General features: G+C 47.7%; 1 protein-coding gene across 1 annotated transcript in view; it reads right to left on the reverse strand.

Moving 5' to 3' along the window:
* Positions 1-17,285, reverse strand: part of LOC143998066 (uncharacterized) — a 265,657-nt gene that overhangs the window by 5,726 nt on the left and 242,646 nt on the right. Inside the window, exon 10 of the mRNA XM_077493829.1 lies at positions 3,808-3,949. Within this exon, the coding sequence (XP_077349955.1) occupies positions 3,809-3,949 (141 nt within the window). The 3' untranslated portion in view covers position 3,808. The remainder of the gene's footprint in view (positions 1-3,807; positions 3,950-17,285) is intronic.

The following is a 17,285-nucleotide window of genomic DNA, read 5'->3' on the forward strand; positions in this document are numbered from 1 at the left end:
TTGGCCCCGAGGTAATCGTCCACCATGTAATGCAGATGCTGCTTATGGGATGTGGAAGCTGACAGCCCTGGGCTTCCGAAATACCTCACTTAGGCGGACGCCTTCTCTAACGCTCCTCTCTTCACCAACAGAAGACTCAAAACTACGTTTTCCATGGCACTGTAACCTACTGGATTCAGGAAAATTTTTTAATAAAATCCTCTTTAATGTGTCCTCAAGTGATTTTCTGCTCTCTTTGTTTGGACAGGATGAGTTCTGAGACAGTCCCCTTATAAAACAGTGGTCAAGAAGGGTTGCCAACCAGTAATCATCCTTCTTCTTTATATCATGTATTCTTGGGTCCTATCACAGGCTTTAATTCATGAGGTTGCCCATGCACCTCAAATTTGCAGTGGCTTCGAGAAGCAGACTGCTCTGGGTCACTCAGGGTCACAGAACCTGGAACTTCCTCCTCCCAGCCACGTGCTACTCCCAGGGGCCCTGGGATTGGAAAGCCATCGCTTACAGATTGATGCATGTCTTCCTATTTCTTCAAAGTCTATGATAGTGCCAGACTCCTCCTCCGCATCCCCCTCCCCTCTCTTTTCCTGTGTGTTCTGTGACATAGGAATGATGGTGTCTGTATAAAGTGGGCCTTGAGAGCAAAGGAAGTCCTCCTCTTCTGCTTGCTGCTCTGCCTCCAGTCCCTTGTCCATATTGCCAGGCAGAGTCTGCTCCAGCAGGAACACAACAGCAATTGTGTCACTGATGCATGTACTCTCACGGTTCGCTATCCTTGTGGCCTCCTCAAATGGTGTCAACACACTGCATGCATCCTTAATGATCAGCCATTGGTGTGGGGAAAAAAGTCAAGGCGGCCTGAGCCGGTCGTCATGCCATACTCATACAGGTACTCATTGACGGCCCTCTGCTGCATGTATAGTCACTGAAGCATTGCCAAAGTCGAGTTCCACCTGGTGGGCATGTCACAAATCTGGCTAAATTTCAGCCAACCAAGCACTGGCTGTGTATGACCACCTGAAATGGCTACAGACTCTTCTGGCCAGCTTTAGCACATCTTGCAACCCTGGGTACGTATTTAGGAAAGGCTGCACCACCAAATTGAGGACATGTGCCAGGCATGGCACATGTGTTAACTTTCCCTGTCTAAGGGTGGACAGGAGGTTTGAGCCATTATCGTACACCACCATTCCTGGCTCCAGCTGGCATGGTGTGAACCACCTCTGGGCCTGTCCCTGCAGAGCTGCAAGAATCTCTGCTCCATTGTGGTTCTTGTCCAATAAACACACCAGCTGAAGCACTGAATGGTACCCTTTATCCTGACTCGTGGAATAACCTTTTGAATGCTCAGGGGGTACCTGATGTTCATAGGACAATTCTGCAGAAAAGAGAATGGAGGTGGAAATTGGAAAGCCAACAGCTTTGACAAGCTTGCATTTAGACGCTGGGCATGTGGGTGGCAGGGACTGTATTTTTTTTTCTGCTGAAGCAGATGGGGCAGAGAAATTTGCCAGGTACAGTCTACAGCTGGTGGTGTGCTGCTGGCAGATGTGCTGCTAGAACCTGGGACACCCTGTGCTATACCATCATCCCTGTCAGTGGAGGCTGCTGAGAGGTAATGACTCGGTATAGTAGGGGCAGACTGAAGTGTGTAAGGAGGAGGAGGAGGGACAGATTTCTGCCCCTTTTGTGTGGCGTTTAGGTGCTCTTGCCAATGGGCTGAGTGGTTGGATGTTAAATGCCTTGTTAAGCATGTACCCAAATGGCTGCTGTTTTTGCCATGTTTGATGTATCTGAGACACATTTTGCAGATAGCAACAGTGCGACCTGCTGCAGATGTGCTGAAAAAGGCCCAGACAATTGAACTTTGGGGAGTGGGTCGGGAGATAACAGCTGCAGAATGTGATGGAATAGGGTGGCTTTTCTCTACTCTTTCTTGATGTCAGCCTCCTTGGGGTTGTGCCACCTCACCTTCAGTTTCCTGCTCTGCTCTATCTGGCACCCAAGTCGCATCAGTGACCTCATCATCATCATCATCATTTCCATCTCCATCTCTTCCATCTTCATCATCATCATTACTACTGGAGACAACTTGGCAATATGTTGCGGCTGGGGGAATATGAATGCCAATTTGTCTACCAGTGTTCTCCCTTTCTCGCTAGGCTCATGTTCCTGCCATCCTCAACCTCAGAATCAACATCTAAATCCAATAATGGCTGGGCATCATCAAGGATCAAGTGGCTGATGCTGTGGTCAAATAAAGCTGACTCATCTATGGCTGATCTTGGGGCTATGGCAGGAATAGATATGGACAAGGAAGCAGGTTTATCCACTCTGACAACTGCAGGGGACTGCACACTTGTCTCTGCTTGTGTAACAGAGAATGAGGAGGATGAGGTAGGTTTATTAAGCCAGTCCACCACCATCTCTGCATGCTGTGGCTGGATAGCATGGGCAAACTCACTAAACAGAGGAAATTATGCCCTGCCTGAGGACTGACCCCCATGTCCACCTTTGCCTGTGGACACATTTGTTGCTGGCCCCCTTACAGTGCCAAGGGAATATCTGCCTCTCCTTGTTGTCTTTCAGACATTATTTGGAGGGAGGGGCGGTGCTTATAAGCACATGTAAAGAAGAAGTGGAAATTTGTACATAGATGCACTTTAATCAATGTAAAGTGGTGTTTGGAGCACTTTAATTTGAGTACTCACACTACACAGATACACTCCACAGATACACTATAATATACTGCAATATAATGTGCCAAATAAACAATAACGCACACAGAAGTAAATATTGTTAAACTTGCAGTAACGCACACAAAACTATATGGCGTTAAGCTGGCAGACACACACAGAGAAGTAAATGGCGTTAAACTGGCAGTAACGCACACAGAAGTAAATGGCGTTAAACTGGCAGCAACGCAATCAAATAGATGGTGTTCAACCATCACTACACTGATGCTATCTGAACTGTCACTACTCTAGCTATACACTAATGTAAAGATTACTGACGCGGTCTCACTATACAACAGTGAAACTACACTCACACTATCCCTAGACTGACACTAAACTAATATTCTACACTGTCAATTAAAGCAAAATAGCACAGTATAGCACACTAACTAATAGCACTGAACAGAGCCTTGTCCTACCGGTATCTCTCTCCACGCCGAAAACACTGAAAATGGCTGCCATTGAATGAATACTTTTATACTGTGGGGGGGAAATGAGTTATGATTGGATAAAGTCATGAGGACAGTGTCCAGTTAAGACTCTGACAGTGCTCTGTGCCCTTATTGGCTGAAGCTTTCACTGCTTCAGCCAATCAGGGCTTGCAATGCACTGTTCAGTGTCGCAATGCATTGTGGTTGGTTCAGGGGGCTGAACAAATGGTCAAAGGACCTGCTTGTTCAGAAGTTCACCGAACATCCGAACAACGAAAGTTTGGCCCGAGCATAAGCATAACCATTCGCCCAGCCCTACTCCTAAGTGTGGAATGTCAATTTGTGGTAAGTACCCTCACTGTAAGGGAAATACTTCAGGGCTTAAGGTTCCAGAGCAGAGCTGTCTTGTAGAAGAATATACATATTCTAACAGCAGTTACAAAAGAAAGACACTCTAGAGAGCAAAGAAAATACATTCATTTCAGCTTTAATGTGTTCCAATGGCCATTGTGGAGAATTCTAAATTCGAAATGAATGCTGGTAGAATAGGTGGGAGACATAATCACTATACCAGCACAGTAATGAGTTACACTGTGAGAAAAACAGATAATAATGATAATATTAAAGCAGTAGCATATTACCTTAGCAGCTTGCTGTACTTTTCTTCCTCTCTCTCATGTTCATTTTAGTAGCTGCATCACATGACTGGGAGTAGATTTGGTCTTCAGTTGCATTACTGACTTCATTGGGTAACAGATTCATACCACTGAAATCTCCAAAAATCTAAAAAAAAAAAAATTGCAAAAAAGGAATCATCATTGTGGTGCTCCCTGAGATACATTATATTGTCAAAAATATTGGAATGCCTGCTTTTACACATGAACTGTAATGGTATCCTAGCCTTAGTCCATAGGGTTCAATATTGAGTTGGCCCATGTATCTATGGGAATGTTTAACAATTCTTCCAGAAGCGCATTTGTGAGGTCAGGTGCTGATGTTGGGTGAGAAGGCCTGGCTCGCAGTCTACACTCTAATTTTTTCCAAAGGTGTTCTATTGGGTTGAGGTCAGGAATCTGTGCAGGCCAGTCAAGTTCCTCCTCCCCAAACTCGCTCATCCATGTCTTTATGGAACTGGCTTTGTGCACTGATGCACAGTCATGTTGGAACAGGAAGGGGCCATCCCCAAACTGTTCCAACAAAGTTGGGAGCATGAAATTGTCCAAAATGTCTTGGTATGCTGATGCCTTAAGAGTTCCCAAAACTGGAACTAAAGGGCCAAGCCCTACCCCTGAAAAACAACGTCACACCATAATTCCCCCTCCACCAAATGATTTGGACCAGTGCACAAAAGCAAACCTTGTGGACAGCCTTCTCAGACAAGTTGAAGCTCTTATAGCTGCAAAGGGTGGGCCAACTCATTGAACCCTATGGACAAGGACTGGGATGCCATTAAAGTTCATGTGCGTTTAAAGGCAGGTGTCCCAATACTTTTGATAATATAGTGTATACTTTAGTGGGAGGGCATTTGTAATTCACCTTGTTTAACTACTGAAGGGTTTTATAGCACCCAGGTGGAGCACAGGTTTACGATTCCTAACCTTTTGTGCTCTGGTGCATGATCATGAATAATCATTGCAATATTGATCCTATTCCTATGTAAAAATGTGTGAGCCCATTGGATCCCAAGCCCTCCCTGACTAGAAGACTTTGTGTTGGAGGTGAAGAAGCTATGCTCCGGAATAGAACTCAGGCATCCTGTCCACACAGAAAATCAGTTCACACAACAGAGTGAATGAATGATTGGCTTTCTTACTGTCCAATCAAAATCCCAGTTTGTGCTCTTCAGTTTGCTAAAATCAGAACAGTGTCATTAGGTGCCTATTGAAAAAATGCAATGAATAAAAAGTGAGGCTTGCCTTCACACTGGTGTGTAGAGAATGTGTCATGTCCAATTAAATTTAGGTGTGAAATTTGTGAATGAATTAGTTAAAAGTGGAGCTTTACTTTTGTGCAATAGATTTTCTGAAAATTACTTGATTTTCTATTTTAAAGGTTGATAATTAACATTAACGTTTTTCTCTTTTAAACCAAAAAGGGTTACATAAAATCTAATAGGAATTAATATATTTTTATCTCAGTCCAACTCAGGAGTAATTCAGTAAAATCAGCATTCAGTAATTCGCAATTACAATAATGTTGGTTTAGAAGTGTTGTACTTTTTGCATATCATCTTTATTACATTTGGATTAATGCAAGATAGAATATATAGAACCTCCTCATTAACTGCTGTCATGCCTGTAATATTAACATTAATTCACATAAATATTCCACATTCGTTGAGCCTCAGTATCTGAAAATAGCTTCCATACAAAAGAAGACAGCTTAAATCTAACAGCCTAATCTGTTTATATTGTATGGTAAATGACATCAAAGAGCAATAAAATCATTGTTAAGTGTTCCACGGGGGACACGAATGCTCATTGGTAGTACTGTATACATCTCACAATATAATTTAAACATACCACTCAAGAATTATGTAAAATAAGTACATGATCTATCTCTCATATAAGAATAATATTTTTTTTTTCATTTTTGTACTATTTATTTAGCTTTTTCACTACTGCTATTATATATATATATATATATATATATATATATATATATATATATATATATATATATATATATATATATATATATATATATATATATATATATATATATATATATATATATATATATATATATATATATATATATATATATATATATATATATATATATATATATATATATATATATATGTATATATATATATATATATATATGTATATATATATATATATATATGTATATATATATATATATATATATATATATATATATATATATATGTATGTATATATATATATATATATATATATATATATATATATATATTTATTTATTTATATTTTATCTACACATATCCACAAGTTTAAATACAGCTACAATATAGATGTGTAAGCCCTTGTACACACGGTCGGACATTGCAACGGAAAATGTCCGATCGGACCGTGTTGTTGGATAATCCGACTGTGTGTGGGCTCCATCGGACTGTTTCATTTGGAATATCCGACGGACAAAGTTTTAGAGCTGGGCTATAAAACTTTCCGACAACATAAATCCGATCGGACTTTGTCCGATTGTGTGTAGAAAATTCCGAGAATTCAAAGTGCCACGCATGCTCAGATCAAATTCCTAGACCAAAGCTATTGGCTACTAGCCTGAACGTAGTCCCGTCATAACAAAATAACGTCATCACTTTACGTACGATTTTCTGACAACTTTGTCCGACCATGTGTATGCAACACAAGTTCGGACATTCCGACAACAAAATCCGTTGGATTTTGTCCGACGGATTTTGTTGTCGGAATGTCCGACCGTGTGTACAAGGGCTTAAACATGCTTTTCTAGAAAATAATTGTAAATTGGTTACAATTAGTGATGGACGAACTTCCGACGGGACGTTTCGCGAACGCGAAACGCGAACGGACACAAACGTTCGCGAAAACGACCGTTCGCCGCGGGCTCCATTGACTTCAATGGGAGGCGAATTTCGCAAACCTTTAGGTCGAATTTGCGGCCACGGGGTAATTATTAGGGGGTAGCACGTAGTCCCACCACCTGGACAATAGCATAATACATGTATGAGGTGAATTTGGGATCGATAACTACAAGCATTTTTTTTTTATTTGGGAAATTGTTCTGACAATTCAGGACTATGGAGCTAATGAAGGCAATGGAGGAGAGGGAAGGTCAGGGACCAGGGTAGGCAAACAAGAGGGTGCAGGAGATACAGAGCACTGACAGCAGCACCGTAATACAGAGCACTGACATCAGCACCGTGACATACAGCGCTGACAGCAGCTCCGTGACATACAGCGCTGACAGCAGCTCCGTGACATACAGCGCTGACAGCAGCTCCGTGACATACAGCGCTGACAGCAGCTCCGTGACATACAGCGCTGACAGCAGCTCCGTGACATACAGCGCTGACAGCAGCACCGTGACATACAGCGCTGACAGCAGCTCCGTGACATACAGCGCTGACAGCAGCTCCGTGACATACAGCGCTGACAGCAGCTCCGTGACATACAGCACTGACAGCAGCTCCGTGACATACAGCGCTGACAGCAGCTCCGTGACATACAGCGCTGACAGCAGCACCGTGACATACAGCGCTGACAGCAGCTCCGTGACATACAGCGCTGACAGCAGCTCCGTGACATACAGCGCTGACAGCAGCTCCGTGACATACAGCGCTGACAGCAGCTCCGTGACATACAGCGCTGACAGCAGCTCCGTGACATACAGCGCTGACAGCAGCTCCGTGACATACAGCGCTGACAGCAGCTCCGTGACATACAGCGCTGACAGCAGCTCCGTGACATACAGCGCTGACAGCAGCTCCGTGACATACAGCGCTGACAGCAGCTCCGTGACATACAGCGCTGACAGCAGCACCGTAAGCAGCCCCAGGAGGAAGTCAGCACAGCACAGGGATGGTGTGATCCCCTCATAATAAGAACCCCCAGGAGGAAGTCAGCACAGCACAGGGATGGTGGGAGCCCCTCATAATAAGAACACCCAGGAGGAAGTCAGCACAGCACAGGGATGGTGGGAACCCCTCATAATAAGCAGCCCCAGTAGAAATATGACACCGCTCAACCTCTTCAAAGAGGAGGGTAGGGGCATATAGTACGGTGTGCTTTTTTGGGTCAGGGAAGTGAGCCAAATGAATTAAGAAGGTCTGTGTGCTTGATTCCAAAAATTGTTTATAGACATATACATGGTCTACTGATCACATGTGTTGAATTCCTCCGAGATCCATGCCTCATTCATTTTTAGAAATGTGAGGTAGTTAACACTGTGGTGAGCTAGGCGAGTACGCTTATCGGTCACAATCCCCCCTGCTGCGCTGAACGTCCTTTCGGACAGGACACTGGATGAGGGGCAAGCCAACAGTTCGATTGCAAATTGGGCAAGCTCTGGCCAGAGGTCAAGCCTGCCCACCCAGTAGTCTAGGGGTTCATCACTCCTCAGAGCGTCCACATCGGCCGTTAACCCAATGTAGTCGGACACCTGACGGTCTAGGCGTTCCCTGATGCTGGATCCGGATGACACCTGTCGATGGGTCGGCTGAAAGAATGACCTCATATCCGAAGTCACCAACACATCTTCAAACCGGCCTCTTCTTGCAGGCGCTGTTGGATTGGTACCCGCAAATCCTTCTCTGGGAGTGGGAATTGCTCCTCTGCCAGCGCACGCAAAAGCAGAATGCAGCATTTCTCGAAGCAAGGCCTGGAAGTGCTGCATTCTGACAGCCCTCTGCGACGGCGGTAACATTTCCGCCATTTTGTGTTTGTACCGGGGGTCTAAGTACGTTGCCACCCAGTACTGGTCCTTGACCCTCATGCTTTTTATACGGGGGTCCCTATTAAAACACTGGAGCATGAAGGCCCCCATTTGCACTAAAGTGGAAGCGGTGTGGTGGCCTGGCTCCTGCTCATCATCCAGGATAATGTCGTCCTCTTCATTCTCCTCTCCCCATCCTCGCACAACAGGGATCCCAGAAAGGTTTAAAGCATGCTCTTCTTGCTCCTGCTCATCCGCCCCGGCACCATCCTCCTCTGACTCCTCATCAGACTCCTGTTGTTGACTTGTCTCAGATAGAGTAGCCCCCCCTGGGAATTCATCCAGCATTGCGACTTCCTCATCTTCCCGCTCCTGCTCCTCCACAGCCTGATCAATGACACGACGCAATGCACGCTCCAGAAAGAAGGCATAAGGTACCATGTCACTGATGGCGCCATGGCTGCGACTGACCAGTTTGGTGATCTCCTCAAATGGCCGCAGAAGTCTGCATGTGTCGCGCATGAGCAGCCACTGGCGCGGTGAAAAAAAACCCAGCTCCCCAGAACCGTTTCTTTCGCAGAGTTCATACAGGTAGACGTTAACTGCACGTTTCTGCTGGAGCAGCCTATCAAGCATATAGAAGGTTGAGTTCCATCGCGTCGGGCAATCGCAAATAAGACGTCTGACCGGCAGATGGTGTCGCCGCTGAATGTCAGCAAGGCGAGCCATGGCCGTGTAAGATCTTCTGAAATGGGCCGAGATTTTCCTTGCCTGCCGCAAGATGTCCTGGACCCCAGGGTATTTGACAAGGAATCGCTGCACGACCAAGTTTAAGACGTGTGCCATGCACGGCACGTGCGTGATTTTGCCCTGTTTCAATGCGCTAAGCAGATTGGCACCGTTGTCACACACCACTTTACCAACTGTCAAATTGAGCGGTGTTAGCCACTCATCTGCCTGTGAACGCAAAGCTGAAAGGAGTGCCGGGCCAGTGTGGCTCTTTGCTTCCAGGCACAACAGACGCAGCACGGCATGGCAACGTCTCACCTGGCATGTGGAATAGGTTCTGGGGAGCTTGGGCGGTGCAGTGGAAGAGACGCTAGCAGCGGAAAAGGAGGAGGCAGCTGAGGAGGAGAGGGAGGAGGATGGAGTAGGAGGAGGAGAAGAAGAGTCAGGCCTGCATGCAATCCGTGGCGGTAAAACCAAATCTACACGGGTGCCACGGGTTACATGCTTGACGGCCGTCAGAAGGTTCACCCAGTGGGCAGTAAAACTGATATACCTTCCCTGCCCGTGTTTGCTAGACCACGTGTCTGTGGTCAGATGTATCTTGGCACCGACACTGTGTGCCAGAGATACATTCACTTGCCGCTGAACATGGCCATATAGCTCTGGGATGCCCTTCTCTGAGAAATACTTCCTTCCTGGGACCTTCCATTGTGGTGTTCCAATGGCCACAAATTTGCGAAAGGCCTCCGAGTCCACCAGTTTATATGGCAGTAGTTGGCGGGCTATGAGTTCTGACAAGCCAGCCGCCAACCGTTGGGCAAGAGGGTTATCCGGCGTCATCATTTTTTTACGCTCAAACATTAGGCCCACGGAAGCCTGCCTTTTTGCAGAAAAATGTGAGCTTGGCGTGATGGAAGGTGGAGTGGAGGACAATTGTGAGGAGAGAGGAGAAGGAGAAGTAGAAGACGAGGCTGGACGGTGAGAGCCTGCAGTGTGGCTTTGTGTGTTCCGTTGCTCCCACTGGGCTCGGTGATGGCTGCTCATGTGCCTTCTTAAGGCGGTCGTCCCTAGGTGAGTATTGGGCTTACCGCGACTAACGCGTTGACTGCAAAGATTGCAGATGGCAACGCTATTGTCAGCAGCGGACACGTTAAAAAAAGCCCACACTGCGGAGCCATGTGCCGGTGTCCTGGGAGCGCCAGATGTGACCGTACATGGTCGATGACTCGCTCCTGATACATTTGCAGTCTGCTTTGTCCCTGCTGTGCAATGTAAGTCATTGCTGCTTCTCCTCCCTATCTGCTGGTCCATATCTCCCTCTGAACTCCCCTCCTCTTCCTCTCTTGTGGGCACCCACGTGACATCACTAGACACGTCATCATCAACGTCACCTTCCCCACCGCTATAAGTAGAGTAGGCAGCAACACCGGGGACCAACCTCCTCCTTGGGCTGATCTGGGTACTGGCGTCAGACTGCTGAGTAGCGCTTGTTGCTACCTCCTCTTCCTGATCCAATACCAAGAGTGGCTGCGCATCAGAAATGTCCTCTTGATATGGATCGGAAAATAATTCCAGTGACTCAAGCGGAAGGTATGTGGTGGTGGTGGTGGTGGTCGTGTTGTTGGTGGTAGTGTCTTTGGGGGTGCACATAGCAGAGAGTGAAGAAGAGGGTGCAGATCGAGAGGATGAGGAGGGTGCAGAAGAGTAAGGCTGAGCGAGCCACTCAACCAAGTCTGGTGCATCCTTTAAAGTAATTGAACGCACCTTCTGCAACTTCCCACTTTGGCTCAAGCCTGTTGCTCCTGCCCTACCCCTACCACCCCTGCGGAAGGGCCTGCCTCTTCCTCTGCATGTCATTTTTTAAATGACCCTGTGACAAAACTCTTAGTCCCTATACCGCTGAAGGACTGCTGCAGTATAGGTGAGCGGTCAGCAGTGGTGCACGTCAACCCTATCTATTGTGGACCTATAGCGGTCCTTACAGAACAGCAGACTGTACCGCACTCAAGCCTATGTACCGTAGCACCCTATACCAAGTTACCAGTCCTTATAAGAACTTTTGTGGACCAAGCAGGTTGTGTATTAGTGTTTAGCAGACTGTACGTCAGTCCCTATACCGCTGAAGGACTGCTGCAGTATAGGGCAGCGGTCAGCAGTGGTGCACGTCAACCCTATCTATTGTGGACCGATAGCGGTCCTTACAGAACAGCAGACTGTACCGCACTCAAGCCTATGTACCGTAGCACCCTATACCAAGTTACCAGTCCTTATAAGAACTTTTGTGGACCAAGCAGGTTGTGTGTTAGTGTTTAGCAGACTGTGCGTCAGTCCCTATACCGCTGAAGGACTGCTGCAGTATAGGGCAGCGGTCAGCAGTAGTGCACGGCAACCCTATGTATTGTGGACCGATAGCGGTCCTTACAGAACAGCAGACTGTAACGCACTCAGGCCTATGTACCGTAGCACCCTATACCAAGTTACCAGTCCTTATAAGAACTTTTGTGGACCAAGCAGGTTGTGTGTTAGTGATTAGCAGACTGTACGTCAGTCCCTATACCAATGAAGGACTGCTGCAGTATAGGGCAGCGGTCAGCAGTAGTGCACGGCAACCCTATGTATTGTGGACCGATAGCGGTCCTTACAGAACAGCAGACTGTAACGCACTCAGGCCTATGTACCGTAGCACCCTATACCAAGTTACCAGTCCTTATAAGAACTTTTGTGGAACAAGCAGGTTGTGTGTTAGTGATTAGCAGACTGTACGTCAGTCCCTATACCAATGAAGGACTGCTGCAGTATAGGGCAGCGGTCAGCAGTAGTGCACGGCAACCCTATGTATTGTGGACCGATAGCGGTCCTTACAGAACAGCAGACTGTAACGCACTCAGGCCTATGTACCGTAGCACCCTATACCAAGTTACCAGTCCTTATAAGAACTTTTGTGGACCAAGCAGGTTGTGTGTTAGTGATTAGCAGACTGTACGTCAGTCCCTATACCAATGAAGGACTGCTGCAGTATAGGGCAGCGGTCAGCAGTAGTGCACGGCAACCCTATGTATTGTGGACCGATAGCGGTCCTTACAGAACAGCAGACTGTACTGCACTCAGGCCTATGTACCGTAGCACCCTATACCAAGTTACCAGTCCTTATAAAAACTTTTGTGGACCAAGCAGGTTGTGTGTTAGTGTTTAGCAGACTGTGCGTCAGTCCCTATACCGCTGAAGGACTGCTGCAGTATAGGGCAGCGGTCAGCAGTAGTGCACGGCAACCCTATGTATTGTGGACCGATAGCGGTCCTTACAGAACAGCAGACTGTAACGCACTCAGGCCTATGTACCGTAGCACCCTATACCAAGTTACCAGTCCTTATAAGAACTTTTGTGGACCAAGCAGGTTGTGTGTTAGTGATTAGCAGACTGTACGTCAGTCCCTATACCAATGAAGGACTGCTGCAGTATAGGGCAGCGGTCAGCAGTAGTGCACGGCAACCCTATGTATTGTGGACCGATAGCGGTCCTTACAGAACAGCAGACTGTACCGCACCCAAGCCTATGTACCGTAGCACCCTAGACAGACCAAGTTACCAGTCCTGATAAAGAGCTTTGTGGAACAAGTGAGTTGTGAATGATTAGCAGACTGCAGCAGAAGGGCAGCAGTCAAGTATAATATTCTTTCTATATTTGGAAGAAAGAATATTATACGTGTACAAGCCTATTACCGTACCACTGATACCAGTCCTGAAAAGAACCTTTGTGGAACTAATAGTAACAGCAAGTCTTTAAAATTATCCTCACTGCCTGACACACTGCTTCCTGCCTGTCCCTATACAAATTGGCAAAAAAGAGTAGGCTGGAACGATTAGCTGGAACAGCTCTTTTGTGGACCTGATAGTAACAGCTAATGATGATGATGATGATGATGATGAAGAAAGACTAATCTGGCTGAGCTGTCCCTAAAATAGCAGCATACAGCGCTCTGTCCCTTTATCTAAACTGACAAAAGAAACTCAGGCTGCTGACCTAACACCTATACCAGTCCTGAAAAGAACTTTTGTGTACCAAATAGCTAGCGTTTTCTCTGTCCCTACTCCACACAGGATCCTTTCCCTACAGTGACAGAAGAAAGAATGTAAAATGGCCACCGGATCGGGTGTATTTATAGGTTAGGGGGAATGTCCAAGTGTCCATGAGCTGTCATGTCTCAATTGGTTGTCCTGTAACACATGATAAACGTGTCACGAAAGGTTAAAGTTCTTGTATACATTAAACACGTAAGTCCGCCGGGGCGAACGACGGAAAAAGGCGTTCGAACCCGCGGACGGCGAAAGTCGGAAATTCGCCGCGAAACGACCGCCGGGCGAACCGTTCGGCCATCACTAGTTACAATATACATACACAGCATATTATTGCAAATCTTGAATTCCCGAGAAATAGTAAAAGCAAGCGAAAATTGCAAGATGGCATTTTTCGTTCTTGCTCTTCTGTAGTGGTTGTTGTCTGCGTGCCCTGACTGCAGTATACACCGCTATATTCACCTATATAGCTAGCTATATTTCTCTTTTTTAATAGAGCTTGAGGTCAGTGGTAGGAGATTGTGCGTGCTGTCTGTGTGCTCTGAACCCAGTATACACCGCTATATCCACCTATATAGCTAGCTATCTTTCTCGTTTTAAATAGAGCTTGCAGTCAGTGGTAGGAGATTGTGCGTGCTGTCTGCGTGCTCTGAACCCAGTATACACCTCTATATCCATCTATATAGCTAGCTATCTTGCTTGTTTTAAATAGAGCTTGCAGTCAGTGGTAGGAGATTGTGCGTGCTGTCTGCGTGCTCTGAACCCAGTATACACCGCTATATCCAGCTATATAGCTAACTATCTTGCTCGTTTTAAATAGAGCTTGCAGTCAGGGGTAGGAGATTGTGCGTGCTGTCTGCGTGCTCTGAACCCAGTATACACCGCAATATCCACCTACATAGCTCTTCTCTATTTGAGCCATCTGCCATCTGCAGGAGATAGTGGAACTCTAGGCTCTGTGTCTAGAGACAACAGTGCTGGTCGTGGACGCGGTGCATCGTCATCATCAGCACGTGGCCATGGGACACGCTTGTCCTTCTTTTCGGCAGCTGGACATGTTGAGCCGCAACATGCCAAGGACTTGGTAGAGTGGATGACCAAGCCGTCTTCATCCTCCTCATCGTCTCTCACCCAGGCTCAGGGTACTAGCAAAGCAGCTGCCAACACATCATCTTCCCTCCTCTCAATGTCATCATCAGTGACTCCTTCCCTAGACCCACCACGTCCTCCTGAGGAGTCTCCTGAACTCTTTGAGCACAGTGTTGGGTACATGCTCCAGGAGGATGCCCAGTGTTTTGTAGGCCCTGATGATGATACTCAGCTAGAGGAAGGCAGTAGTGTGAATGCAAAGAGAGGGGATGCTCAAGAAGGACAGCAATCTGACAGTCATGTTCCACAAGCTGCAGCATACTGCCAGGTTTGCTCCAGCGATGAAGAGGGAGGGGATGATGAGGGCACTGACTCCACGTGGGTGCCTGGTAGGAGAGAGAAGGAGGAGGAGGCACATGTCCAGCTTAGGGGCAGCACACCGACTGAATCACACCGCAGAGCTCCGCCTGTGCAGGGCGCTGCCTCTGCGCATTATTCTAAAAGTTCTTTGGTGTGGGCCTTTTTGCGGTGCATCAGATCGCACCGCTGCTATTTGCAACATATCTCGCGTGGCCAAAACATCAGCCGCTTGGGCACCATATGCTTGACCGGACATATATTGACCAGCCATGCAGCTCGTTGGCAAGCGTACCTCAAAGACCCACACCAAAGAACAAAGCGGACCTCTCCTTGCTCCTCATCAGCTGGAATCTCCAACCCCACTAAACCTTCAGTCCTCTCTGAAACCTGCTCTGAGAGGAATGAAGGTGTACAATTAGGTGTGTCACAGCCAAGTGCTTCCGGGCACTCTGCTAGCAGTACACCCACGTCTGATTATAGCAGGCAAATGTCCCTGCCCCAGCTGCTGGACCAGCGAAAGAAGTTCACTCCCAGCCATCCACATGCCCAGCGGTTGAATGCTAGCTTGGCTAAATTGCTAGCACTTCAACTGCTGGCTTTTCAGTTGGTAGACTCGGCCCCCTTCTGTGAGTTTGTACAATGTGCGGTTCCTCAGTGGCAGGTTCCCAAACGCCACTTTTTCTCACGGAAGGCGATTCCGGCTCTCTACCGGCATGTGGAAGGCAATGTCCTTGCCTCGCTGGACAGGGCGGTCAGCGGTAAGGTGCATATTACCGCTGACTCATGGTCCAGCAGGCATGGATAGGGGCGTTACCTGTCTTTCACGGCCCATTGGGTCACTCTTCTGGCAGCTGGGAAGGATGCAGGACAAGGTGCAGTAGTGTTGGAGGTTGTTCCGCCACCACGCCTCCAAAATGTTACTATTGGTTGTGACACACCTCTCTCCTCCACCCCTCCTCTTCTTCTTCCTCAATGGCCTCTTCCAGTGCTCTGTCCTCAGAACCAGCGGTGCTCCGTAGGCGTTCCAGGGGCTACGCAAGTACGCAGGCAAAACGATGCCATGCCGTGCTTGCGCTGGTTTGTTTAGGGGACAGGAGCCACACTGGGGCAGATGTTTTGTCAGCTCTGCAGGGGCAGGCCAAGAGGTGGTTGACACCATGCCAGCTTAAGCCAGGAATGGTGGTTTGCGACAATGGCACCAACCTCCTCTCCGCCCTCCGACAGGGACAACTGACCCATGTGCCCTGTGTGGCTCACGTCCTTAACCTGGTGGTGCAGTGGTTCTTGGGCAGGTACCCGGGCTTACAGGATGTCCTGAAGCAGGCCAGGAATGTCTGTGTGCATTTCCGCCAATCATATAATGCCTGTGCTCGGCTGGCTGAGCTCCAAAAGGAGTTGAACCTGCCCAAGAACCGCCTTATATATGACATGCCCACCAGGTGGAACTCAACATTGGCCATGCTGCAGCGGCTGCACACACAGCAGAGGGCCATCAATGAGTACCTGTGTGACTATGGCACCAGGACAGGGTCAGGGGAGCTCGGTTTTTTCTCACCACGCCAGTGGGGCATGATCAGGGATGCATGCACTGTCCTGTCACCGTTTGAGGAGGTCACAAGGATGGTGAGCAGTGACAGTGCATGCATCAGTGACACTGTACCTCTTGTCCACCTCTTGGAGCATACACTGCGTGGAATAATGGACAGGGCACTTGAGGCAGAACAGAGGCAGGAAGAGGAGGACTTCCTTGCCTCTCAAGGCCCCCTTTATCCAGACAGTGTTCCTGTTGTGCCACCCATCACACAGGAAGAGGATGAGGAGGAGGAGGAGGAGGATGATTGTGTCAGCATGGAGGTGGAGGCTGGCACTCAGCATCAGCAGCAGCAGAAGTCTTGTAGGGATGATTTACAGTCCCAAGAAACCCGTGGATTTGTACGTGGCTGGGAGGAGGTAGCTGCGGATCATGTTGTCCTTAGTGACCCAGAGGACTCCGGACCGAATGCCTCAGCTAACCTACGCTGCATGGCCTCCCTGATCCTGCAAAGCCTGCGGAAGGATCCTCGTATTCTTTGGATCAAGGAGAGGGACCATTACCGGCTGGCCACTCCCCTTGATCCACGGTACAAGGGTAAGGTTGCCGACCTTATCTTGCCATCGCAGAGGGAGCAGAGGATGAGACATCTCCAGGAGGCCTTGCAGAAAGGTCTGTGCAACGCATTCCCAGAGACTGGGAGGTTACAAACTCCTGGTCCTGGACAACGTGTTGTTGAGGCATCGGTCAGAAGGAGCGGTGGAGAAGGTGGCCGTCTGACAGATGCTTTCAGACAATTTTTTAGTCCGCAGCCCCAAGGTATGATCGGTTCATGCAACCATCGCCAGCATCTGATTTACATGGTGCAGGAATACCTAGGGGCAAGGTCAGATTTGGACACCTTTCCCACCGAAAATCCTCTGGCTTACTGGGTCTTGAG

This window comes from Lithobates pipiens, unplaced genomic scaffold, assembly GCF_037356315.1.
Source record: "Lithobates pipiens isolate NorthernLeopardFrog02 unplaced genomic scaffold, aLitPip1_a1.2 Scaffold_19, whole genome shotgun sequence".
Lineage (NCBI taxonomy): Eukaryota > Metazoa > Chordata > Amphibia > Anura > Ranidae > Lithobates > Lithobates pipiens.